Source organism: Hemibagrus wyckioides, linkage group LG11 (assembly GCF_019097595.1).
Source record: "Hemibagrus wyckioides isolate EC202008001 linkage group LG11, SWU_Hwy_1.0, whole genome shotgun sequence".
NCBI classification, from domain to species: domain Eukaryota; kingdom Metazoa; phylum Chordata; class Actinopteri; order Siluriformes; family Bagridae; genus Hemibagrus; species Hemibagrus wyckioides.
In genome coordinates, this window is record NC_080720.1 from 13,933,323 (window position 1) to 13,960,851 (window position 27,529).

Consider the following 27,529-nt stretch of genomic DNA (forward strand, 5'->3'; position numbering starts at 1 on the left):
ACTGAGTAAGTGAGGTAAGGTGAGGTGAGTGAAGTGAGTGAGTGGATGGACTGAGTAAGTGAGGTAAGGTGAGGTGAGTGGAGTGAGTGAGTGGATGGACTGAGTAAGTGAGGTAAGGTGAGGTGAGTGGAGTGAGTGAGTGGATGGACTGAGTAAGTGAGGTAAGGTGAGGTGAGTATAGTGAGTGAGTTAGTGAGGTGGGTGGAGTGAGTGACTGAGTGGGATGAGTGGAGTGAGTGTGTGGATGAAGTGAGTGAGGTGCGTAGAGTGAGTGAGTTAGTGAGGTGAGTGGAGTGAGTGAGTTAGTGAGGTGGGTGGAGTGAGTGAGTTAGTGAGGTGGGTGGAGTGAGTGAGTAAGTTAGTGATGTGGGTGGAGTGAGTGAGTGAGTAAGTTAGTGAGGTGGGTGGAGTGAGTGAGTGAATGGATGGAGTGAGTGAGTGAGTTAGTGAGGTGGGTGGAGTGAGTGAGTGAATGGATGGAGTGAGTTAGTGAGGTGGGTGGAGTGAGTGAGTGAATGGATGGAGTGAGTGAGTGAGTTAGTGAGGTGGGTGGAGTGAGTGAATGAGTGAGTTAGTGAGGTGGGTGGAGTGAGTGAGTGAGTTAGTGAGGTGGGTGGAGTGAGTGAGTGAGTAAGTTAGTGAGGTGGGTGGAGTGAGTGAGTGAATGGATGGAGTGAGTGAGTGAGTTAGTGAGGTGGGTGGAGTGAGTGAGTGAATGGATGGAGTGAGTTAGTGAGGTGGGTGGAGTGAGTGAGTGAATGGATGGAGTGAGTGAGTTAGTGAGGTGGGTGGAGTGAGTGAATGAGTGAGTTAGTGAGGTGGGTGGAGTGAGTGAGTGAGTTAGTGAGGTGGGTGGAGTGAGTGAGTGAGGTGGGTGGAGTGAGTGAGTGAGTTAGTGAGGTGGGTGGAGTGAGTGAGTGAGTTAGTGAGGTGGGTGGAGTGAGTGAGTTAGTGAGGTGGGTGGAGTGAGTGAGTGAGTTAGTGAGGTGGGTGGAGTGAGTGAGTTAGTGAGGTGAGTGGAGTGAGTGAGTGGATGGAGTGAGTGAGTTAGTGAGGTGGGTGGAGTGAGTGAGTTAGTGAGGTGGGTGGAGTGAGTGAGTGAGTAAGTTAGTGAGGTGGGTGGAGTGAGTGAATGGATGGAGTGAGTGAGTTAGTGAGGTGGGTGGAGTGAGTGAGTGAGTTAGTGAGGTGGGTGGAGTGAGTGAGTTAGTGAAGTGAGTGGAGTGAGGTGGGTGGAGTGAGTGGAGTGAGTTAGTGAGGTGAGTGGAGTGAGGTGGGTGGAGTGAGTTAGTGAGGTGAGTGGAGTGAGGTGGGTGGAGTGAGTGGAGTGAGTTAGTGAGGTGGGTGGAGTGAGTTAGTGAGGTGAGTGGAGTGAGGTGGGTGGAGTGAGTGGAGTGAGTTAGTGAGGTGGGTGGAGTGAGTGGAGTGAGTTAGTGAGGTGAGTGGAGTGAGGTGGGTGGAGTGAGTGGAGTGAGTGAGTTAGTGAGGTGAGTGGAGTGAGGTGGGTGGAGTGAGTGGAGTGAGTTAGTGAGGTGGGTGGAGTGAGTTAGTGAGGTGAGTGGAGTGAGTTAGTGAGGTGGGTGGAGTGAGTGGAGTGAGTTAGTGAGGTGAGTGGAGTGAGTGGAGTGAGTTAGTGAGGTGAGTGGAGTGAGGTGGGTGGAGTGAGTGGAGTGAGTGAGTTAGTGAGGTGAGTGGAGTGAGGTGGGTGGAGTGAGTGAGTGAGGTGGGTGGAGTGAGTGAGTTAGTGAGGTGAGTGGAGTGAGGTGGGTGGAGTGAGTGGAGTGAGGTGGGTGGAGTGAGTGAGTGAGGTGGGTGGAGTGAGTGAGTGTGTTGATGAAGTGAGTGAGGTGAGAGGAATGAGTAACCAATCAGAATCAAAACAGCGCTGTCATATAACTGAGAAGAACACAGGTCAACAGGACCAGAAATGAAGAGCTTGCAAGGGTCTTGCTCCAATGTTTTGTTGCTCCTTGATGTCAGAGTGGAGCGCGTGTACTATGAAGCGTTTAGCAGCGTGCTGTGTATACACCTGGGCTCCCTGCTAACAAAGCCAATCAGGTCAGGCTGCAGGCGCAGCATGGAGCAAACTGTTCTGTTTGATCTGATGACATTCATCTGTGTGTTTTTGCAAAAGCTTGCTGTGTGAGACTTTGATCCTTACTTCACAGTCGGCTGCAAGATGGAGATTAGGGTTGAGTTTTGTCATTTTTACGTCTTCATTAGACAGAGTTATTTTAGAGTTCTGTTTCCACTTCCTGAATATTGAGGACTAATTAGAAGTATTTAGGTAAGCAGAACTATGTACAGACTGAATATACGCATACTGTAAAGTTTATAATGGAATGATTTTGTCTTCGTTTTCAGAAATACAGATATCAAGATGAAGACACCACCTCTCCTGCAGAACACGGCTCGACTCGCCTGCCCGGGGACGTTCAGCCTCCCGAGCTGGTGCAGGTGTCGGAGAAAAACATCTCCCAGATCGAGAATGTCCACGGCTTCGTCTCTCATTCACACATCTCCCCAATGAAGGTAGGAGACTTTTGACTGCATCTTTGTATTACTTTTCTGTCCCTTTCCTAAAGTGTACAAGCATGGCTGTGTCTCATCCCAAACATGCATAAACACAGTGTGACAGATTTCTTTAAGGTTACACACCCAATCACCCATTTTCCCTACATTTTCCCATTCTAATGTAATACAATGCTCATTGTATTAAATTTTTGTTTGGTCTTTTTTCAGTCTTCAGCTGTTCAGCTTCAGTGATCCTGTCCCAGCTATAGTTTAATATTTTGTTTGATAGAATTAGAGCCTGGTGTGGTCTTCTGCTGTTGTAGCCCTTCTACCTCAAGTTTCAGCGTGTCCTGCATTCTGAGATGCTTTTCTGCTCACCACAGTCGTAAAAAGCACATTAAATATACGTAGAATTATACACATATGCATATTATCTTTTTTTTTATATTTGCTAATTTATTCAGTTTAGAAAACAAGTAATGCTCTGGTGTGAAGTATGACTTAAACTCTTTCAGAAAAGTCCAAGTTGAACATCTTTAATTCTTCATAGAAAACTGTTAAATCTGTAAATGCACACAGTACAAACTTATTCACGTTCACACAACCGGACGGACTTCAAGTCCATTGATTTTCTCCAGGCCTGTCCACAGAGGCCTTCAGCTATGATGAGATTAGCAGTGGTGAGATCGACCTCTGCTGATATCCCCAGTGTTCAAAGAAAGACTAACCTAATTCCATAAGCATTACACAATCCTTTTCGAGCTTACTCTGTCAAAACGTGCTTAAGTGGAGACATTTTACACAGGGAGGGAGCCCTAATAACTTTGTCTCGTCTGGAGCAGGAAGAGCGCTTGTACATTTTTTTCAAACCCGCATGCAACACAAATGCCAGATTGGCAGTACATGCTTTTTTAAAAGACTGAGTTTTGGCTGAGATCACCCCAGTGCAGCTGGATGAGTAGCTGTGCCAGGATGTGCTGAGTTGCGACCAGGCAGCCACAGATCACTGAAGCTCCATTCTCTCCCACAAAGCAGACTAAAAAGCCCTGCCTGTCACCTCTCATCAGCCTCAAGTGCACAGAGGCAGAGTTAGTGTGCATGCGCGCACACACACACACAAACACAGGCACTGTCATCACTCTGAGCCTGCATTTCTCTTAAATCAGCCCATGCATTCAAGGTTGGTGATGCTGCCTGGCTGCTCGCCCAACTGATGGATTCTCTCTACTCTTATTCTTTCCGTCTTTTGTTACCGGATACGAGAATATGAGTGAGAAATACGAATAAGATTGTAAATTTTCTACAGGAGCACATACACTAAAATTGGATTGAGACAGAGAAGATTAGTATGACGCTGTGAAAGGAAGACCTGCAAACCTGTGAAGCGTTCCTCATTCTGACATCTAAACACCTACCTCTTTCTGAAGCGTTCTCATTTTTACGTCTGAAGACCTAGGTCTTTCTGAAGCGTTCCTCATTCTGACATCTAAAGACCTACCTCTTTCTGAAGCGTTCTTATTTTTACGTCTGAAGACCTACCTCTTTCTGAAGCGTTCCTTATTCTGATGTTTTTCTGACGTGCTAAAATGATCAATTTAATTTTTAGACTGATGTATTCTTAGTCCTTGACCTAGTGGACCAGTATTAGGATGTAACTCATGATTATCAATAAAGCACTTCAGTGTGTCGCTCTGGATACGGGCGTCTGCTAAACGCCGTAAATGTATAAATGTAAATAACACATCCAGGAAGCGTATCATTTCAACATCCCTCATTTAGAACTCCAAGGTCATATGAGGACAATGACTACAGCGATTGAGATGGTGATTCAAATTGATTTGCTGTCAAATTGAACTGATGAGGTGATGACAGGTCAGGCTCTTACTTTAAGCAGATCTAATGGATGTCTTACTCCACCTTGTGGCTGATGATAGTAACTGAAGAAAGGTTCACTGAAACAAGAAATAATTCATTTAAGTCATCACGCATTTCATGTGTGTAAACCGCTGTGTTAAATTTCATGATCATTGTCTTATCTAGAGATCACATGCTTTGTTTGTTAAATGTGTGTGTGTGTGTGTGTGTGTGTGTTATTGAGAAGTTCATGTTAACAGTATTATCCTCTGGTTTAAATCCACTACTTTAAACAGATTTGTCTGAGATTATCATCTTGTCTGTGCATGCTCCATTAAGCCAAAGTCTGAATGGTGATGGAGTGACCAGACACTTTGTGGTTTAACCCACCTACCCATGATGCACCACTGTCTCCTGGACCAGCTTCTATTTAAAGAGAACTCCCTACAGGCATTTTTACTAGATATGAACCCATTTGGTGTATTGCTTATAATACTATAATCTTTATCAGATCCAGGATTATGTTGCATTTTAATATAAAGTATCTAACACAAAATCTGCTATTTTAATTAATAATGATATATTTCTGAGCATTTCTGCCTCTGACTGGGCTTTTGCGTTTGCGCTCTGTGAGTGTTTGGCTTGAATAGCCAGGACAGATGGAGATGGCATCTTGTGGCACTCCAGGTTGCTCAGCTGAACCAACCTGTGACTGGCTTATGTACCTGTAAATGCCTGCGCATGGTGTGATGTACACACACATACACTATGCACCTTCCTTTGGGTATCATGGGTGTCACAAAAATGCTGGACCATAGAAATTAAACTTAATGCTGAATTTATACTCAGCATTCAGCATTTCTGCCACCTTTGGGTATTAATGTGGATATCTCTCTACTGATTTCCATTTCTACATATTTGTATATACACATAACAAATGTGTAGACATTTCATATGCTTAGAAAACTGCATGTTTTCTGTTTTTGTTGTGTGGTTCACTAATCATGAAATCAGCGATCATTCGCTTATTCTTTGTGCTCCTGGAAATCTTTTGACTCATTTTACACGCGTTGTGTTATGATGTTAGTCCTGTGATTCACTTGTGATGATGTGGCTCATGGTGGTTCGAATTCATGATGTGGCTCACATGTTTTCACATCATTTTGTTGTATATTTTTAAAACATACAATGCATCATGCATTTTGTTGCCTCTCAACTCTGCTTTGTGCTTCTCATGTCTGAAATCATAAAGCCTCTTGGTTCTGCTGAAGCAAGACTTTTTCAGTGTTGTATAAACTTTGGCCTCTGTTCTATGGCTTTGTGTCTTCCTTTTACTGGGTTCTGCTGTGCATCACTGCGGCTGCATGCTTCCTCTGTAGGTAGAGTCTCTGGAGTGCGTTTTTGAGAGCTCGTCCCCAGTAGGAGGAGAGGAGGTGCCAGCCCCTGCCTTCTCCACGCTTTACTCACGCAATGAAGCGATCATGCAGGTAAACGCCCAGTGTTGCAGTATACAATTAGGTCCTTTTATGTTCACCATATCATTTGAGTGGGTTGTGTGATGGAAATATTGGATGGGGCTTAGAAAGCAAAGATGAACATAATGTCCAATATTATATTGAAAAAAGCTGTGTGGTGTAGTATTCGGTTCAGGCACTAGATGGCAAAGATGTTACAGTGCTTGCTGGGTATAACAAAATGTCAGATCTTTTTCTGTTTTTAAGCAGTAGAGCAAAACATTTCCTATTAGATAGTCCAGTGTCATTGTATTTATGTGGACAGTCCCGCATTGTGTTAGGGATTTGGACTGTCCTGCTTCATAGCAATTATTTGGTTATTTCAGGATTATTACAATTATTTGAACAGTCCAGTGTCATTGTAGTTATTAGGATAGTTCTGCAGTTTTGTTATTTGAAAGTCTTGCATTGTTGTTATTTGAAGAGTACAGTGTTATTTTAATTGGGAGAGTCCAGCATTAATGTAATTTTGGAGAGTCCAATATTATTGTGATCATTCTATTGTGGTTATTTGGAGAGTCCAGCATTATTGTGGTTACTTGAAGAGTCCAATATTATTGTAGTTATTCAAAGAGTTCAGCATTATTGTTGTCATTTAAAGAGTCCAGTGTTATTGTAATTTAGAGAGTCCAGCATTGTTGTTGATATTTGGAGAGTCCAGCATTATTGTACTTTGGAGAGTATGGCATGACTGTAGTTATTTGAAGAGTCCAGCACTGTTGTTGTTTGGAGAGTCCGGTATTATTGTTGTTGTTTGGAGAGTCTGGCATTATTGTTGTTGTTTGGAGAGTCTGGCATTATTGTTGTTGTTTGGAGAGTCTGGCATTATTGTTGTTGTTTGGAGAGTCCGGTATTATTGTTGTTGTTTGGAGAGTCCGGTATTGTTGTTGTTTGGAGAGTCTGGCATTATTGTTGTTGTTTGGAGAGTCCGGCATTATTGTTATTTGGAGAGTCCAGCATTATTGTAATTTGGAGAGTCCAGCATTATTGTAGTTCTTTGAAGAGTCCAGCACTGTTGTTGTTGTTGTTTGGAGAGTCCGGCATTATTGTAATTTGGAGAGTCCAGCATTATTGTAGAGTCCAGCATTATTGTAGCATTATTGAAGAGTCCAGCACTGTTGTTGTTGTTGTTTGGAGAGTCCGGCATTATTGTACATACAATACATACATACAATGTGTTAAATTCAAATCAGACCTTTATATGTTGTACTTTTTCTTTTCTTATTGTGTACAGAATGTACCAAATGCACTGTTTTATGTTGCACATCTCTTAAGCTGGATATTACGTTCCAGATAAAGCATGCCACTGCTAAGATATGGATTGCTAAATAAGCAGATGAGATTATTTGAAAACAGAAAGAATATATTACGAATGAATACATTGACAGAACATACTAAAGGGAGCGACCAAATGTCCATTTTATGTTCTATTTTATGTTTTTGGGTATTATTTTTATGGTCACTCTGTCACAGTTTCATTTTAGGGTTTATGAATATATTCACAGTCCGTTTTCATGTTGTCAAAGGTTTGTGAATTTGTATTTTTATTGGTTTTCCTGTTAAGACATTCATACTATCGGTATTTATATTGCAGATGTCTGATTAACCTATTAATTACATCAAGGACATTTACTGCTCCTAGAGAGAAGAATGATATTTAACATACTCGTATTAGGCATTAGGCAAATTGCATTCCCTGGCTTACCCCATTTTCTGGCTAGCTCTCAACCTTATTAGGATATTATTTAAAACCTAGTTTCCTAATTAAGGGATCCTGAGGGGTTCTCTCAGAATTCTGATCATTTTTTTTTAACCGAATATAAAATAGAAGCTCGTCTTTCTTGTTATTTATATCAGAGGCCTTTTGTGTCACTGTCCTACCTGCTGGAATCAAGTATTTGGTCTTAAGTGGTCATTCAAATTCAAGAGACATGAGCACAATGTGGACACCTGTCCATCACACCCATATGTGTTACCACAAAGTTGGAAATACACATTCGCCTCGAATGTCTGTAGCATCACAACTTCCCTTCACTGGAGCTAAGAGTTTGAACCCAAACATTCTCCTGTATGACAATTCTCCTGTGTGTAACGTGAGGGATGCACAGAATGCACGGAACCCTGACCTCGACCAACCAAAACACCTTTGGGATGACTTGGAACATCGACCGCATGACAGGCCTCCTCACCCCACATCAGTGCCTGACCTCGATAATGCTGTTGTGCCTGAATGACCACAAAGCACAGCACAGCTGCGTTCCAAAAATCTAGTGGAAAACCTTTTCAAAAGAGTGATGACTAATATAACAGGAAAGTGAACTACATGTGAAATGGGATTCTCAAAAGGTATATATGTTTGTGATAGTCAGGTCTCCGCATTCAGTACCTTTGGTCATATAGTGTATTATTTTGTATGAACCCAAGCATGTGAAAATACACCAATTTGAGCAACACAGTAATATTTAATAATATTAAATCTACATCTCTTCTAGTTCCACTACTTTCAGTGTCTAAAATTTTCTCCCCTAATTTTTTTCTATTTGTATTTTGTGTTCTTTATTGTTTTTAACCCACTAACCACACGATTTATTATTGATTTCTCTTTTTTCTTTTACTTGTAATCTTTTCTTTCTTTCTCTTATCTTTTCTCGTAAAGAACGCAACTTGTGGCTAAAAAAATACTTACTGTTTTCAGAAGAGGTAGTGGTAGCAGGTGTATAAAGGTTTTTCAGTACATTGAGCATCTATTTATTTATCTCTTAGTGCTTGATGAAATATCTATAAGGGTTTTTTATGTCCTTATAAAAACTATAAATGTTATAAGAATACATTCTTAGATTTCTGTGACAGAAGCTCTCTTCTTTCTTTTTTTCTTGCTTGCTCTATTTCTCTTATCATGACTGAAGCACAGTCATATGTTTGGAGATAATATGGCTAGGGCTTGAGGGCACTAAGTGCATTAGTTCTGTTCAGCAATACTAAGTAATGGGACCTGGAGGAGAGCTCATTTCTCCTGCACACTGCCCTGAATTCTAATAAGCTCTTCTCCAACATAAGGTTTGGACCAGACTTGTGCCAGCATTTTAAACTTATCACTGTGCGTGGTGTCTTCTATTGTTGGTTTTTTAACAGATCGTCATAAGAGTGTTAAAGAGTGATATGATCAGACTGTTCCACTGTGTACGTCTCTGTTCTTCATCCACTTCTAACAGTTCCAAACAAAGCATGGCCATTTCACCTCAGATGAGATGTTGTGGTCTCAGATTCAAATAATTGGAGCACATAGCAGTCATGTCATCAAGTTAATGAGTGCCTCCATTAGCATGGTGCGGCTGATAGTAATCTCAGGTTCAATAGTAGGAGCCATGCAAATCCTTCACAAAGCACTCATTACCAGTACTAAACATCGGTGCCTTTAGAAACTCTGCCACAACTCTGCTTTACAAACTCATGAGCGAAGGGCAAGTGGTTTCATCAGAGTGAACTGTTGTCATTAGCGCAAAGTGAGAAAATTTTAATCACTACTGCACTGGTGCCTGTGTCACGATAATGTCACTAACAATGTTCCATGTAGACGTGTGACACCTCCAGAGAGTCAAATAAGACAGCACATGTGGCGCTTAAGTAGTCTTAATATCATTTGACTGCATTACACTTCCACCACCCACTGACCCAGTCACTTACTTTATAAGTGGGTGTAGTGTGCGAAATAGTATGTCTATCTATAATGCCTTCTATATGACTGTATTTGTGTTTTAGCATTTGGAAAAAGTGTGGGAGTAATTATTTTTTGGTGAATTTGGTGTTTCTTTTTCACAGCTTAAGATTTAGCTTTAAGCCCTGTCTCTTGATCTGATCTGTCCGAGAATTTCTTAACAGCCTCAGACCTCCCAATTCTCCCCAGCTTCACCCCACGCTTTCTTACTACTTCAGACTTTTCCACCTGTCTCAGACCTCTGCTGGAGACAAATCTGTTGTAGACGTCTAAACCTGTGACAGACTGCTCCTTGAACTGCTCTATATTGCCCTCCTTCACCTGCTGTAGACTCCCTCACGTGACACAGACATCCCCCATACTTTCCCACCCAACACAGACTTTTCCACCTGCCCCACACTTTCCAACCTTACCCAGACTCTCCTATATGACAAATACATCCCTACCGTCCCCACACTTCCCCACCTACCCCTCTCATCACACACATGCCCACTTTCACCACATTTTCTCACCTGCCCTAGACTACACCACTTGACACAGACATACACACTTTCACCACATTTTGCCCCAGACACCCACCACTTGACACAGAACTCCCAACCAGCCCCAAACTTCCTCACCAGACACAGAACTCTCCAACTGCCAGAACTCATTCTTCTCTGAGTCACTGTTCTGCGATCTGTGCTGCACTTCATTTATCACCCCTTGTTGAAGTGTATCCTCCCTGCCTGTACTAGACTGGCTCTGGATAGACGAGGACTACAGGGGAGGAGGGAGGGAGACAGTCTTTGTGAAAAATGAGCTGTGTCACTCCTGGCGAATCGGACAGACTGCGAGTCCCTAGCAGTCAGCATGCCTGTGTGTGAGCTCTCCAGCAAGCCTGGCTGCTGGATGCAGACGGGGACAGACTTTTAAAGTGTTAGCATTAACCTTTCTCTGCTTTCTGCTCCCTGAACTGTGGACTCACCCAGTTACAGCTCTTTGGGGAGACCAGTGTGGGTCAGAGCTCAGCTCCCTGAGGCTACGCAGGTGACATGCTCGCCTCCATCTGGTACGCCAAAAAGATGGGCCGGCGCTTAATGAGGAGTTTCAGGAGGAGCAGGAGGCTGCAGCTGCAGTTCTTGGTGGGTAGACAGTATCAGATTCCGGAGGCTGCTCTCAGAAATGCATGCCAGCAAACTCACTCTGCTCCATGTGCGTTAGCTTTGAGCTCTGCATGTAAATCACCTGGAAGGATGAGCAGGAGAGAAAATATGACACCTTAATGACAGATCTGCCCCTCACCTCTTCTTGAGTCTGAGGGCGCTATTGATATCTGCGAGCTGTTGTTAGCAGTTTGTTTTTTTCAGGATCTGCATAATGTCTGTTTGTTCCTCTATGCTGCTGCTGTTTGTACTTTTTCTTCCCTGAAATCACAAATTTAAGCACGCGTTTATGTTAGCTTAGGGCTGCTTTATAGTTGTTCTTTGAGTTGACACTAGTACTGCAGCATCTCACTAAGTTTTTCAGATTAGTAATATAACACCGATTTCTTTTCAGTGTTTTAGTGTTATGATTATCATTGTAACAGATTAGGTTGTTTTATAGCGAGTGAAATGTGAACCTCATTTTGCTCACGGTGGCCTTATTTTGCTAATGAAGCCATCAACTTTCCTGATACTTAGTCATCTGTGTAACAGCATGGAAAACACTCCACATTTATAATGCCTCAGTCATTTATTATGCGGCACCTAGTGAGAAAAGATGACTTTTATGAAACCTTGCTTGTCTCTTTCCCTGTGCACTGGCAGAATTTATTGACCCTGAAGCTGAAAGCTTAAGCTAGTAGCAGGGCCGTTCAGAAGCACTTTGTCCTCGTGTTACGTTATCGATTGATTGCTCTGAACTCCATATGTTAGGAGGAGAGGTGCGGAGGGGCTCAGGGACCATGAGGCAATAAACAGTGGAGGCAGAAGGGCCATTTTATATGGACCTCTTGCATTTCTTTTGAGTGTGTAAGTTTGTATATGCTTCATGAATTGGACATGTGGATTAGCTGCAGTATAAAACGGCAGATCTCAAAAGGTTTGATGGCTGATACGATATCCTGCTTTGTCATATATAATTTATTAGAAAACAACTTGCATTTGTAACACCCTCTGCTTACACTTTCTCCTCCATCTGAACGTAAAGACCTAGCCAAAAAAACGGGCACATTTTGTAATCAATTTCTTTTAGATATGCTGATGAACATATGAGATGCAAAGTGTTATAATGTGTCTGCACAGAACATGAACACTTTCTGTCTATCTAATAAAAGACAATAATCTAATAAATAATAAAATTAATAATAAAATAAAATAATAATAATATTGATGTTTGTATCTATAAACCAAATAATAAAATGACTATTTTGCAAAGTGCCAAGTAAAATACAGAGAGGATTCAAATGACTTAGAATAACAAATTCGTGTTGCACAGCTGCATGCATTTTCTATCACAAGGCTGTTATTAAAACACTATTAGCCAAAAAATCCTGAACATTTTTAAATAGCATTAATGCAAAAAAAAAACAAAAAACATTTGCCTGTGGCATAACATGCATGATTATGGAGCCATCTTTGTGGTTTACAAGAATTTTATTTATTTTTTTTAGATCTCTAGAAACACACAATCAATCAATAAATAAATAAATAAATAAATAGATAGATAGATAGATAGATAGATAGATAGATAAATAAATATTTTTGTATTGTATACGTTTGATATAGAGTTCATTTTAACTGCATTCAGCTTTTAAAAAATGTAATTTTGTACTATTTTTCTTAAAGAATACCAAAGAATATCATTGCATAAAAATGATTATGTAATGTAACTTCATGCTTACAGGATATCACCTCAGATATGCGTCACTTGTTTGAACATGGTTTGGCAAATATGAGAACCATGATGTGATACATATTAAAAAAATATATAATGATATAAATCACAGGATCAAATGTTGCATCTAATTGAAATAGCTCATTGTAGCTTGATGGGTAGCAGTCATTTGTTAAGCGATTTGTTCTTGTTCTTTGTTTCTGAACCCATGTAGATTGAACAGAAAGGAGTGCATGAGCTCTGTGGGTTTGCCTGCTTTATTTGATGTGAAAACTGTTGCCATGGTTTTGGTCCTGAGGGAATAGAAGCACAAGCTGTGACAATGTCTGTTACCTCATTTGACACCTGTGGCACACCTTGGACAGTGTCAGCCGGCACACAGCCGTCTTCATCAGGCTCCGATGCAGAGGATCACTGTGCTGTGAGTCTGCGGGCGTTCCACTCATATTAACAGAAGCATGTGGTTATTTTTGAATTTGCTTTCTCTTTTTTTTTTCCCTGCCTGTGAAAGCACAGCCTTTTGTCTCCCCCTCACTGAATCGCGTGTGCGCACGGTAGATAGAGAGACCGCAGTGTGAAAACTGATCTAAATCGCAAGGAGCAGGCAGGCATCTGCCGAATCTGGAGTGCTCACTCTCCTCTTGGATTTACCTTTTTCGGCTGGAGCTTACTTGCTTGTTAACCTGACATTTTTTCTTTGCACATCTCTCTCATGTGGAATCGTGAGTATGTTCATTAGCATGAAGTTTGGTATGTATAATTCACATCCTCTTAACCGTAGATGAGACTGTTAGCTTGAAGTGATGTGATGTTTCTGATGAGCTCCTGTAGAACTGCACTCCTCTCAGACTAGCCATGTCTTGGACGAGGAAGACACAATGCTTAAATTTCTTTCTTACTTATTCTACACGGCACCACCCTGAATGCCACCATTTATATTTAATGTGCCTGCTAAGGCTGTCTGTTGCTGTTAAGAATGTGCTGTGATTGATAACTGGGCCTGGCCAATCTACTAGCCCGAGTCCATTTAGATTATGAATCCCTGGAGGCGTTTGTGGGCTTTCGCCTGCAACACATGCCTGATATTTGAACCCATTTCCTGCCTCTTAGAGCTCTTAGAGTTTTCCTCATATGCCGAGAGCTCCACATTCCCTCATTGATCCTCTTTTAGGTCTCCACTAGTCTGGAGCCGGAGCCCAGAGTGATTCGTGCTACTTGTGGGCAGTGCCATCACACTCCTACATCCACCTTGCTTCCCACTTTTTCTCAGCAGCATTAAGCTGCTGGATGCTTGACCTGTCGCTTGCTTAGGATAGAAGGTCCACCAGCATTCTGCAATCGGATGGATTTGGGAGCCTCAGACTCTTGTTGGAGTTTGGCTTGTATGTTTTGGCTTTGTGGAATTCAGGAGGGGATGCTGTAACTTTACCCAGATGCGCTCTCCCTCCCCCTCTCTTGCTCTTGCTCCTCATTTTCCGTGGTGCCTCGTCGCTTGACAGCTGTTGGAGTTCCTTTCCAGCCGCAAAGGATCCAAAGTGGCGATGAACTACATATTCGGTAACAGCACACTGTACCCACGGGGAGGCCGGGCCAACACTGGCACAGCTCACAGCGCCCCAGGGTCGAAACAGAGGCAGTGGGCCAAGCGCAGTTCCAGTGAAGAGCTGCCCTCATCATCTCGCTGGCAGCAGCTGCTCGCCTTCTTCACACGCCGTAATGCCTTCAGCGACTGCATCACAGCCGGGGCTGGCCAGGTAAACTCTACCATGCCTACCACCTGTTGCAGAGATGAATATCCTTCAGCTGGGTGTGTGGGGACGTTTATTATGAGCACTTTAAGTTGGCGTTGACTTATTTAATGCACTCGTATTAGACTATTAACATTTCTCTTTTTTCCAGCTGTATTTGAATTAAAATATGATAATCTGGCATATCAGAGATTTTGAAAAGGTTTGTGCCATTATATATTAAAGTTACCAGACTCAACATTATGCTCATAAGGGTCCCAATATGTGGATCTTTTTTTGTCTGTTCTAACAATATATCTCAAATTAAGTCCCAAATTCTGAATGTCTGATTTTATCCATTGCACTGTATCTATTTTTTTTTTTTCTTTCATTAAGTTCACCATCATTTCCTGATTATGTCCACGTTTACGTCACTTCTTGCATGATCATGTTGTGTGCTCATAGTACGTGAATTGTTTGGTCTGTATGGTCACCATAAATCAGTGTTTGCCTAATGAGATTGGAAAAGCGCCATTGTTTCATAAGCACTCAGAAGTCCTTCGCAATGAAAGACACAGTGAACAATCACGTCAGCCTGCTTCTCTGAGTGGTTGGTTCCCATTGGGGCTAAAGCACTTAGTGGGAGCATGAGTGATGGCCCTATACCTGGCATAAGATTTAATTATAGGACATACTTAAGAAGCTGGAGTCGTGCCTCCTGCTCCTCCTTTGTGACCTTGGTGTCCAGTGTGTGGGCACACAAGGGGCAATGGATGGGGCAACTTCAAACCCGGCTGCACCACGTGCACGGCTTATTGTGCCTATTAAAGCTCAAATGCTGGTTAATAGGGTCATGACCTGAAATGAAAGCTGCAAAGAATGGATCTTGGAACAATAGGGTTTCCAGTCTGCTTCTTTATTCTCCCCCCTCGACTCCGTTACCACAACACGATAACTTCATCTCTATTTCATGACCACTTTTCAAAAGGCAAAAGCCGCAAGTGCGTCAAGGAACATTATTCACTTATCTTCATCGTGCATTGTATGACGCTGATAAGAGCGAAAGGAGTCTGCTCTTCCTTTGTGTTAATGATAGAAAATAAAACATTATGCATAATAAAAGAAGAGACCCCTGGGAATGACAATGATGGTTAACATGACCAAAATTTTATTGCTTTTTAACGATATCACCTTAAATATAACACCTTAATAGTGCACTTTACAAAAAGATATTGTCTCTGAATCAGTAACGTATGCACTGCTTTTATTAAGAGTATCAGATAAATAAGGAATGAAATACGACAGGGCATTTGTTGCAGAAAAATAATCAATGAAGTGTGAGTCTTACGAGAAGCCAAATTAGCGCAGACTTTTTTGAAGTTGATTATTTTCCAGTAAATGCATGTCTCTGAGTGTTTTATACCTCAGCGATTTATAGACATCTATAACTGTATTTAATAAAGAACAAATCATTTATATTGTGTAATCTCTTCATAGTTACTTTCAGTATCATGGAATGCCCAGGAAACAAGATATCCCATGTTATAATTTAACTGCTCCTGTTAATAAGACAAAATAGAAGCATTTGATTACTGAGAAACTGCAAAGTGTTTACCTCTGACATAAACAACATAACGTTAAACATTGTACGGAAAACGTCACCATATCAACAACGGTACATTTTTCTTTGGGAAATAACTACATTTTTAATCTGTTTATTATTAGGCTTAGATGAAGTGCAGCATCCAGTAAACAAGTCCCAGAGAATTGGCTGTTACTCTAGAAACAATAAGAAATTAGCATGAGTGCGTTAATATAAACCTGTGATTTAGTTTACAGACAGCAATACTGCAAGAGTTGCTCTTATAGAAAATTAATCAGATTCGTGATATACATGTCACGTCTGCTATAATCAGTACAGAAGCAACAGAACGTATTGAATGTCACTCAGTTTGGAAGGTGAAATTAAGGCTCTTTGTCACTGCTGATTCATGGAGGTGTAGGGTTTACACGACTAACGTGAAGCCATATCTGTTATATTCGTTGTAGCTCATGTACAAGTGGATTTTATGACATATCAGTAAAGGGAGTACATTTTCTCATTTTTAGCTTGAGTCAGAAATAATTTATGAGCCACGGGATGTCCTGAAATCCAGATGAAATACTTCCTCATATATGGAGGAAAAAAGAACTGGGAAAAAGATGGATTTTGGAGAAAGGCATCAAAAACCCAGCCTTTCTGATAAATCTCTGTATTACTAATTATGTAAGACTGTTGTCTTGCAGCTATACCTAAATAATTTGAATAATTTACATATCCTGGTTAAGGTTAGGAATACTGCTATATGTTAGTATACTGATATCTTTATTTGGTTTTACCACACAGGTAATAACCGGTATTGCTTGATGAATAATTGTAGTTAACATTCCTTTAGACACCTTTAGAATTAGAAACCTGATTCTGTAGCTGTATTTTTTTTTTTTTTTTTTGATAGCCATTTTGATAGTCTTTTGTAGATGTCTTTACTAGCCTGTTGCATGCTATGCTGGTGTGTTAAGTCAATCAGCTCATGCACTGAAGGCTATGTGAAGCAGAAGCTCATTGTCAGTCCCTGTTGTTCTTGCTCATGCAGATCTATTTCTGGCAGAGGCAAACCTGCAGCGCTACTGCTGAGCTTTTCTAACCAACATATTTTCTGCACACACACACACACACATACACACACACACACACACACATTTCTCTCAGCTGGTGGGTTTGCAAATGTAGGACCTAGACAGGGAACTACAGACTGGGTTGCAGAAATGCGATTTGCAGGTCTGCGTTTTATCAGAGTCCTCAACTGGCTTATATTTTTAAAATGCACAAATCTATTTGTCTAAATTTGCTGCTGCGTTTTCAAAATTTTTAATTTAAAGCAGAAATTCTCTTCCTAATCAGGCCAGTTTGCAGTCTGAGATAAGACAAGAGCCTCTCTCGTCCTGAGGAGGTGCATAACCCTCCTGGACTCGCTGCGGCTTCAGCTGTTGCCATGGCGTTGCCATGGTAATCGGCAAGCAAGGAAGCACAGTCATGTGGCAGTACTTGTTTATTTATTTCTCTTATCTGTCGAGCGCAGCATTCTGAATGACAGTGTGCGTTGTGCGGCTGAATGATTGAGCGGACCTCAGGCCACCGTCTCCAGAGCTTTTTGCTGTAAAATAGTGCATTAACCCCATCATCCTGGCCAGGACAAAGAGGGACACACTTCACTGTTTGTGACATAACAAGGTCATAGAGAATTAGAACGGGATCAGTGCTTTGATGATGCATCGTTCGCATCTCGGCAGGCTCAGCCGTTGGAGCAGCGAGTTGTGGGCTGTGTGGGAAGGAGTTTCGCTCAGCTATGAATCACAGCAGCAGGCGTGAACACTCGCCCTGCAGACAACACAAGCATGAGTGTCTCCCTGCAGAGAACGCAGCACCAACACACTGGACCACCTACAGCTCTCTTAAAAAACTCTACACCCACTCACGGCTGTTTTCAGAGTCGGTACGAGCTGTACATCCCTAGAACTAAGCAGAGTTGTTAACATATTATGTTACAGAATAGTCTCTTGCCATTAGAACCTTCATGGGCTTTATTCAGAGTTGGCAACGTGAGTTCAAAAGATGCACCAGGGAAAGTTCAGCTCACGACTTAAGTGCTCAAGTTGAATTTCATGGCCAGCCATTATTGATTGATTGAAACAATTTAATACATGAATGAATTAAATAATCAAATGAATCAATTGGTTTAATCGAAGAGTATCGCCCCCACCCTCATAACTCTGCAGCTTAAAATATACCACTTGATCAAACACAGTCTTTTTTTAATTCACTATGATCTATGAAGTACAGTGACGTAGAGCTTATGCAGAGGAAAAAGAAACGGTTATCTGCTGTTGAGTGATGCAGCAAGAGCCAGGATGAAGATATTTATTGTGTACATAATAAATTAGCGTCCATGTATTTTGTAAACACGGTGTGCTCTTTGAAGTAAATGTAGTTTAAAAGATAAGAGATATGACATGCTCTGATTAAACTACATTTACATTCCTGGCATCCTGGCTTATCCAGAGCGACGTACAAAAGTGATTAAAAATGTCTATCAATTAATATTTTAACACTGGTTCACTAGGTCAGAGACTTATGATACCATCAGCCTAAAAACTGTGTTGAGAGAATTTTTGTAAATGCATACAACAATACATAAAGCAAACAGGGAAAATAAGAGCTAGTTTAAGTGCTTCAGGAAGACGTAGGTCTTCATCTATCATTTGAAGACAGTCAGTGACTCAGCTGTTCAGACATCTAGGCGAAGTTCATTCCACCACCTCAGTGCCAGAACAGAGAAGAGTCTAGATGTATACCGACCTTTAACCCTGAGAAATGGTGGGACCAGTCAAGCTACGGTCTCTTCAAACATCTTCCATGCATGTATTTGGAATTTGTCGTGCTATTAATATTAATTTTAATCATGTGTGTAAACCTCTAAGCTTTCTGAGTGCCTTTGTATGCCCAAAAGATTTTCAGTAGCATACTGTACTTTACAACAAATTGTCAGACATCAGAACTGGGCTCAAAACTGCACCTCTACAGTATATGCTAAAGGTAAATGGTCTTAAAGCTACCAGGTGTAAGATTTTAGAATTTCACACTGTTTAGTAAAAAGTGCTGTTGCAAGCTATTTGCAGAAGAACATTTCATAGCGTGGGTTGTGCTGTGCTCGTCCTCCACTGCGCACATTAATCTCACAGCTGCTAGTGTACACGTTTAGAATCAAGGCTTTTTTTTTCTATGACATGATAGATAGATAGATAGATAGATAGATAGATAGATAGATAGATAGATAGATAGATAGATAGATAACAGAGTTCTGTATGAATCCAATCGGCCAATTATATTAACAAATAAAATCATTGTAGGTTCAGGTCAATAGCTTCAGTTAATGTACACATTAAACATCAGAACAGGGACAAGTGTGATCTCTGTGACCTTAACCGTGGCATGGTTTTTAGTGCCAGATGCTGGTTTGAATATTTCAGAAATTTGGGATTTTCACACACAACAGTCTCTACAGATTACATAGAATGGTGCAAAGAACAAAAAACATCCTGTGATGGGGAGACTCTGCAGGCTTGTTGATGAGAGAGAGAGGAGAATGACCAGACTGATCTGAGCTGACAGAAAGTCTATATTGTCTCAAATAAGCACTTGTTACAACTGGTGAGTGGAAAATCTTTCCAGTTTTGTGATCCTGTGATGCCCCACAGAAGTGAAATGACCAGTCTTCTGCTGTCGTAGATCATCCATGTCAATTTCCAACATGATTTATATTCTGAGATGCTTTTCTGCTCACCACAGTTGTACAGAGTGGTTATATGGATTACTGTATCCTTTCTGTCAGCTCCATTCTGTCTGATCATTCTCCATTGACCTCTCTCTCATCATATAGAGATATAATATATATCATATTTCTATCCACAGAACTGCTGCTTACTGGTTTTTGGTTGTTATTGTACCATTCTGAATAAACTCTAGATACTGTTTTGTTCTCCAGCCCCAGCTGAATAAAATAAAAAGAGTAGACACAGATTTGAAAAACCAGAGAGCTTGAATCGCTTGCTGAGTTTGAGTTTGAAATGTAAAAATAGGAAGACACTCAACCGATATCTCCTGTTAGTCAACTATCATGATTTCTGTTAGCTAAAGCAACTTCAGAACTGGAAAATGAATATCAGTCATTCCAGAATCTTTTTCCCTTTTATAATATAACACTAAAGCTTTCATTGTCTTGTTTACTCTCTGATACACTCTCATCTCCTGCCACTGACCATGTCTTCAGACCTCTGTTGACATTTGACGTATCTGACCTGTCATATAGCATATGCATACTAATTTCCCTTCGATTCTGTCCCAACACCCCTGACACAGCACTGACTTTGTGTTATTATTACAGAATTGTCAGGTCGACTCACATGAGCTTAGCTACATCATATTATACAGTATTCTCAATTAATCAGCACACTGTTCTCTATATATTTTAAGACAATAATCTGACACACTGTAACTTTAAGTTTGGAATCTACAGCAGCAGCTAAGTCAGGTTTTTACGTCTGCGGTCTGAATACCAAAGTGCCCAATTTTTGTATTAACACCTTACTAATGTGTGTATAACCCAATACTGTAATCCATTTAGATACCATTTAGATATCTGCTCCATATAAAAGATTAGGGAGAGTGGTTTGTTACTTGCAGATTTCCGGAATTAATTAACACTTTTTTCTGGGCAGTGAAATGTTTGGATGTAATGTAATTTTAAAGTGGAATGGAGTAACTTTACCATTATATATACTACATTCAAAAACATCACAGAGGAGAAGAAAATCACACTTTCTTGCTCCTTGCTAGCTTAATTCCCCATAGCTAGCAGCATCGTTAGGAGAAACACCTGAATTGAATGCAGACTTCCAGACTTCACCAAGCTCAGTTTCTTGTCAGCATTCATCAGCTGACGGGCTTCTCAAACTGAAACTGAGCAAGTTTACATTACTAATGCTAAGCACTGGCAGCAGGGTAGGATTACCTTCTCTTGTTGTCTAGACTGCATTAGAACAGCATGCATGCTATGTCTCGAAGCTTTCAAGATGCACCAGAAACTCTGAAATTGCTTTAAATACTGATTATCCTAAGATTCGATTGATTTTCCAGACTATTGTAGTGTCTCAACACAATCGACTGAGATCGTATATAAAGCAACAAGACACTGGATAAGCAGCACTTATCGCTCAGCCGACCCTACCGTTTCATAGTAAAGGTTATGATGAATGTTGTGCAAATTTGAATAATTTTCTAATTTTTGTTCATTTGATGGCTGGTCACTTTTATTAAGGTGATGTTTGTAAACTTTTTCCTTTGGATTTCCAATCTATCATTTTTGGGACACACTTTATAAGCATTTTGAGCGTGAATGATTAATATGAGAATTAATTTTTTGTTTTTGAAAAATCATTATTTGTACTAGAATCTTGTGTAGGTAAATTAAAAAAGCACTTGTCAAAAATGGCGAACTCAACCCTTTAATGTCCAAAGCAATGGAAAGTTTTTTACTTTGCATTATTTATTTAATTTGGTCAATAATAACAACAATATATAACTGTTTTTTTTTTTTAACAGACCCCATAATTATTTAAATATAGGCCTCTACCAAACGGCTGCCTAATCAGCTTGGGTTAAATTAAAAATGATTTTAAAATTATATTTGTTAATGAAATATAATGACTCTACCAAACGGTTGCACAGAACATTAAAGGGTTAACTAGATCGTCAAAAGGACAATGCAAGATGGTAATCTAAACCTGACTATATCTTCTTGACAAACCGCACTACACCGAAAGTTCTTTGTCTCTTATGGTGGTGATTTGCCTCAAGCACAGAGCGTGTGTTAGCCAGGACAGAGAAATGGAAATGGAAGTGTATATGATAAAGGGTTCAGTTATAAGGAAACAAAGTCACTGAGCCATGGGCATGTACTAGCACAGGATTGGTGTACACTTTAGACTTTATTCCACATGTAAAAATGCACTGAGGCGAATGCTTTTAACAGGAGGATGGAGTATTTCTTTTTTTAAATATAGGTAATTCCTACACACTAGTTGTTTCACTCATGTTGCTTGACAGCTGCCTGCAAGGGAAATTATGAAAGTAATATTAGTTTTCTTTTTAACTCGTGCAATATCATAGAACAGCTGTACATGACTAGAGGAGATGATAACTGCCCTCTTTTATAAGTACAAACTAATGGATGATGTCAGAGGCTGGTCTCATTCCAGTCATCAGGGCAGAGAGGAATGCCGTCAGTCCCAGCGACCCAAAATGAGCTGGCTCGGACTTCTGAGTCACAATCTCCAGAGAAAAATGTTTTACACTTAGGAGCCCAAGAAATGTTTTGTGCTGATCACCAGTTCATTGACTAAACTGTTATGCTTCTGGAAATGTTGGACTGCGACTTACTAGGGTATAACCCACAAGAAGTTTGTAAAAAAAAAAAAAACGTGATACAATCCCAGGGCTGGTCAGCTTGTGTCATGGTAAGTTGAGCCTGTGAGTTTATTTTATTTTATTTTATATTAGGCAGGTTGTTGTCAGAGAAAGATGAGGATGTGTTTTTATAGAGATGACAAAGCACTTCTGTAAGTCACTCTGGATTATTGTAAGTTTAAGTGAGTAATTGTCTATACAGTACTGTGCAAAAGCCTTTCGACATGCGAAGTAGTGCTGTAAAATCTTGATGCCTTCAAAAATATTTTTTTATTCAAAAAAATAATATATACATTAGAGAGCAGTAAACAGGAATAAACAGAATGAAGTCAGTATATGTTGTGACAAACCTTTGCTTAAAAATATCATGGTCAGTTAAGCACAGTTTGTGCAGTTTTGTAAGGAAATTGATTGGCTAGTTAGTTTTACTGCATCTTGGAGAATCAGCCACAGTTCTTCTGTAGACTTTGACTGGCACACTTGCTTTTTTTGCATGTAAAACCCAGCAGTCTGTTTTTTTTTTTTTATATGAAAAGCGATGTCTTCTGTAACATGTTGCATTCTTTACTGACAAAGCTTCTGCCACTACTTGCAATTTTTCTATGCATGTGTCTACCATACACAAGTTCCTTTGGATAAAATTGACAAGTGAAGAAATTAATTTCCATTGTATTATGCAAGCACATTTCATTCCTGTATCAGAGAATGTGGGATGCAGCCTCTTAATAAAATGCAAATGCTTGTACATCTGATATCATTGAAGCGACTGTGCTTTCAGACGTTGCACATGAACCTGGCATATACTGTCCATTAAAAGCCATCTACTGCAGTTACATAAGTATCGGTTTATAGGGATTACAGTAAATGGTACTATTTAGTTGGGAAAGTATTGTGGAGTGCATATAAAAATGAAAGGTCTGGTATACATCCAGTACCCCATGCATTTATTCTCAGTGACCTATTTATGACTTGCGCTAATTCCATGAAGGAGAAACACAAAAGCCCTGTAAATCAGTAAGGCACTGTGCAAATCTCCCTCTACTGCACACGAGTGGAAGTTATCCCAGACGAGTGCTGAATGCCTGAGCTGAAATCAAGAATGGAGAATTGATTATTCATGCCTGTAAAAAAAATAAATAAATAAAAAAAGTCTGTGCTCTGTCATGTGTGGTGCCCATTGGAGCTCATTAATTGGCAAGCAAGCGCAGGGGGATGAGGGCGAGTAAGGCAGAGGGAGCGAAAGAGGAAGAGAGTCACAGTCCAAGAGAAGCTTGGCAGAACAGTGCAAGCAGGAACAGAGGGGGCTGGAAGCAGAGGAATGGACTGGATTTACTGCCACTCTGGGTCCTCTTTCCTGCCAACAGAAGGACAAACGTCATACTCAAGGCTGTGCCCTTTTCTCTCTGAACCGGCGGAAACCTAATGCCTTTCTCTGGATTCCTTCTGCCAGGAAGATGACCACCTACTACCACAACCATGAGTACTGCGCAAGAGCTTCAGAGGACTGCGGAATTGGTGTCACCAAAGTAGCTAACTGCGTTCAGTCAAGGACCCAACAGAACATCCAGTCTTACCAGAGCGTTTTTGTTCACCCGCAGAGACAGTCTTTACGGCTCCAGCTTCAGCAGCAGCCACAGTGCCACCAGATCCACCACCACCCCCAAAGCCAAAACCAGCAGCAACACCACCAGCATCATCTTCCTCATCAGCATCATCATCACCTGCCTTACCAGCCTCAGCCTGCCCAATCTAGCCAGCAGCAGACTCCTCTGGGCTTCCACCCACACTACAGCTCCTGCACTTTACCTGCCCCCACCAAGAGCAGACACAAGTTCACCAACTTGAGCGTTAAGAAAAACCCGACGAAGAGCAAAACTAAAGTGCGATCTTCTGCCAGTGCCTGGTGGCTTGGAAATTCTTGGGGTACTATTTCATTGGAGAAGGTATGTGTTCTCGGTGTAAGTCTGGAAGGTAGTAGTTTAAAAATTGTTCTTTGGTATAAAGGGAGTTGTGTGATACTCATCTGGAGTGGTGCTTAGTAGAATGCCAGGCCTGTACAATCTGTATTTTAGTCTTTCGTCTACTGATCAGAGGTTTATTGCTTGGAGATAAGATACAACTCTTCAGGGTTTTTTTCACTTTAAATAAAGTCATGAAGCAAAACAATGAGGTGTGTAGGGTTTAATACAGTTTATTAAGCTACATTAATCATAATCTTATCATATAGATCACATATTTGCATGCTTTCATGCTTTTGGTGCTTGTTCTGTATAAGACTTGTGTCTGGTTGTTCAGTTACTGCAGAAATGAATGGGCTCTTTATGTTGCATATGACAGGGCTAATAGTTTTCCTGGTAACATAATGCTACAGAGAATAAGGAAAGTTTTATCAGTAACATATATAACTATGAGTAAGTCTTTAATCGAGTATGTCCACAGAACAGGCTGATTCATTATATGGAGTAATTAAATCACTGTTAAGAGCTTGGGCGTAACCTGTGATCAAGCAGAAACAACAATGGGCAGAACTTAAGGCTAATGATAAGTGCTAATGATTTGTAACATGCAGATTTTTGCTGTTACTGTTACAACATGCTATATTAGAAACCGGCTATCCACAAGGTTAAGGACATTGTCTTTGTGGTTGAGTAAAAACAGTGCTGCTAAAGCTTGGGAAGATATGCTTTAAAATGGATAGAAGGCTTTAGGAGAATTGTTAGTGTACTTAAGGACATTTGTGCTGTAGGAGCTTCCTCCGGCTTTGTGCTAGCTCTTAATTTTTCTTTGGCTGGGTGGTTTTTCTGTGCATCAGCTGTTGGAGAGAGCTGAAAGCTGGGGAATCGGCTGTGTCCCACTAGTTGTTTCTCTCCTTCACACGCCTGCTCTGCATCCTCTCTCGCAGCAGGTACATACTCAGCTACAGCATCTTGTACCTTTAGAAATGACAGGTACACTGCTAATGAGAATCATAAGAGGCTATGTGTTCTTTGTTTCTAAGGAAACCCAGCTGAGATTAGAGCCTCAGCACCAGTAGGGCACACAGAATTAATTTAGCTACGATTCAAGAAGCAGTGGATGTTCATATAGTCCATATACACAGTGTAGTGTATTGTATAAGTAATTTGACCGAGGCATTTTTTGATGTTTTGGCTCTGTGTCTATAATACAACACATTTTGTATTGCAAATCAATTATTCAAGTTTTAAACTATATAATTAAAAAACAGGATGCCAGAAATTTATGAAGGTCTTTACATTTAGCTTAGTGTTTTAATGCATTGATATTAATTAATACATCATTTTGTGCTATAACAGACAGAATGAACAACAGAAGTTACAAACTAAATATGAAATAAGCTCTATCATTTTATCAGTCAAATTGACATTTTGGCATTTTCATCTGCAGCAGTGTTCCTAATACATATGGGTTCTTATTAAAAATTTGCAAATACTCTTTATAGATTTACCTGAAGTTTTTTTTTGTGTTAGGGATGTGAGGCTTCCAAACAATACAATACGATTTAAATTCTTGAGGCACCATTTTGATATTTGATGATTCTATTGAATAATGCTTCAATAAGATAACGATAAGATTGCAAATCTTATTGCAACAATTCAGTATTTGATAATACCACTGAATATGCTATGCTAAGATTTTTATGGCAGTAATTCGATATATATGATAATACCACTCTGATACCACACTGATAAGAAGATGAAGAAGAAACATACATCATCTTCTCTTTACAGACTTTTTTTTTTTTTTGCATATACTAGCTTAGGAAGTTTGGGGTCAGAGCACAGGATGAGCCATGATACAGCACCTCTGGAGCAGAGAGGGTTAAGGGCCTTGCTCAGGGGCCAATCAATGGCAGCTTGGCAGTACTGGGGTTCAAACCCCAACCTTCACTACTTCCTAAAAAGATAACAATGAAATCCTTAATGCAGCCATTTGATATTTGAAAATACTACTGAATTAGCCAAGATAAGGGAATGATAAGAATTGAATTAAGGTAAATATTTGATAACAGCAGCGTATATGCTAAGACGAGATTTCGATTCTTAAGAGATCAATATGATTCAAGTGAATTTTGTGACCTCCAGAATCTCAGGTAGGCTTACTGTTCATTTGCAAATGAAAAAAAAAAAAGGACTACTTTAAGTATTAAAGCTACTGGTAAATCCTCTTCCTAATCTATTTACACATCAGTTTATAATGAAGAATGTTTTTTACACACCAGTTGTTTTTTTTATATATATTAATAATTGATTTATAATACAGTATAGATGATAGTGGATTTATACTTGTTGACTCAGTGCATTTCAGTTGTTGCTTTTGAAATCGGTGCATTGATACACATCATTTAGTCGTTGCATCCAGAATGCGAACCTCTGACTTAGACGCAGTCTTGCGATACATGGCACAGTAAAGATTCAGTCATCATAACTATCAGCACTCTTGAGGACTCATTTATATTTCGATGTGACTCATGTTTAAAGCTATTCAGGCATTAATTTCTAGAATTTTGTTAGAAATGTTCAGTAAACGTTAATTTAGATAAGTAAATGCGAGACCCTCGAGTGTGTGCCGATAGGCTTTGGAGAAGATTTCCGGTTGCTTGTTTATTTTGTCAGTCAAATGTCTTTTTCCTGTTAAAGCAAGTGGTTTTTCGCAATGTATATTGACCAAACAACAGCGCTATAGGTAAAAGCTAGCTTCCTAGATGCAAACCATTGATTAGTTTCCAAAATAGAAACTCTAGATTACATTAAGCTGAAAATCCATGATGATAGCTTATAGCATTCTGGGACAGACCCTTATGGACAGATGAGAAGATTAGCTTGTTGGAAAGTGGAAACCAGTAAAAAATTATCCAGAGCATAGCATGCTATCAAAAATGTTATGGGCCTATATGATTTCCAGTGCCAGTGACTCGCTTGATATGATCGAAAGCGAGATTAACGATGGCAACGGCTAGAATTCTGAAGTGAACAAAAACATCTTATCTGTAAAGCAATTTTGTTAAACTTGTGCATTTTCCAGAAGAACGTTGTTGCCATGCGAACTAAAGCAACTGTTAGACCAAACAGTTATTTGTTATTCTTTATGGACTCATGGAATGTTAGATATGATTACAGCAAACACCACATGATTACAGTAAGCCAATGTTCTCCACTTTTCTTTTATATCCTCCCTTATCACTGTCTTAAAATCCTCCAACAAAGATATAATACGCTTATACAAACTCAGAGGGGAAACCTGTCACACACTGTTCATGCAGTAA

At 40.2% G+C, this 27,529-nt stretch overlaps 1 protein-coding gene and 1 non-coding gene across 20 annotated transcripts in view; both read left to right on the top strand.

Moving 5' to 3' along the window:
- dlg1a (discs large MAGUK scaffold protein 1a) overlaps positions 1 to 27,529 on the top strand; it is a 125,943-nt gene that overhangs the window by 51,112 nt on the left and 47,302 nt on the right. For 9 of the 19 annotated variants that reach the window (XM_058401949.1, XM_058401950.1, XM_058401951.1 and 6 more), the window contains 2 exons: positions 2,365 to 2,532; positions 5,748 to 5,855. In XM_058401949.1, coding sequence (XP_058257932.1) covers positions 2,365 to 2,532; positions 5,748 to 5,855 — 276 coding nt within the window. Of the gene's footprint in view, positions 1 to 2,364; positions 2,533 to 5,747; positions 5,856 to 12,865; positions 14,211 to 23,481; positions 24,189 to 27,529 lie in introns of those variants that run through there. The other 10 variants (XM_058401955.1, XM_058401956.1, XM_058401959.1 and 7 more) reach the window with 3 other exon arrangements.
- Positions 3,812 to 3,913, top strand: LOC131362319 (U6 spliceosomal RNA). The gene has a single exon (XR_009206163.1). It is a non-coding gene; the product is annotated as a U6 spliceosomal RNA (small nuclear RNA).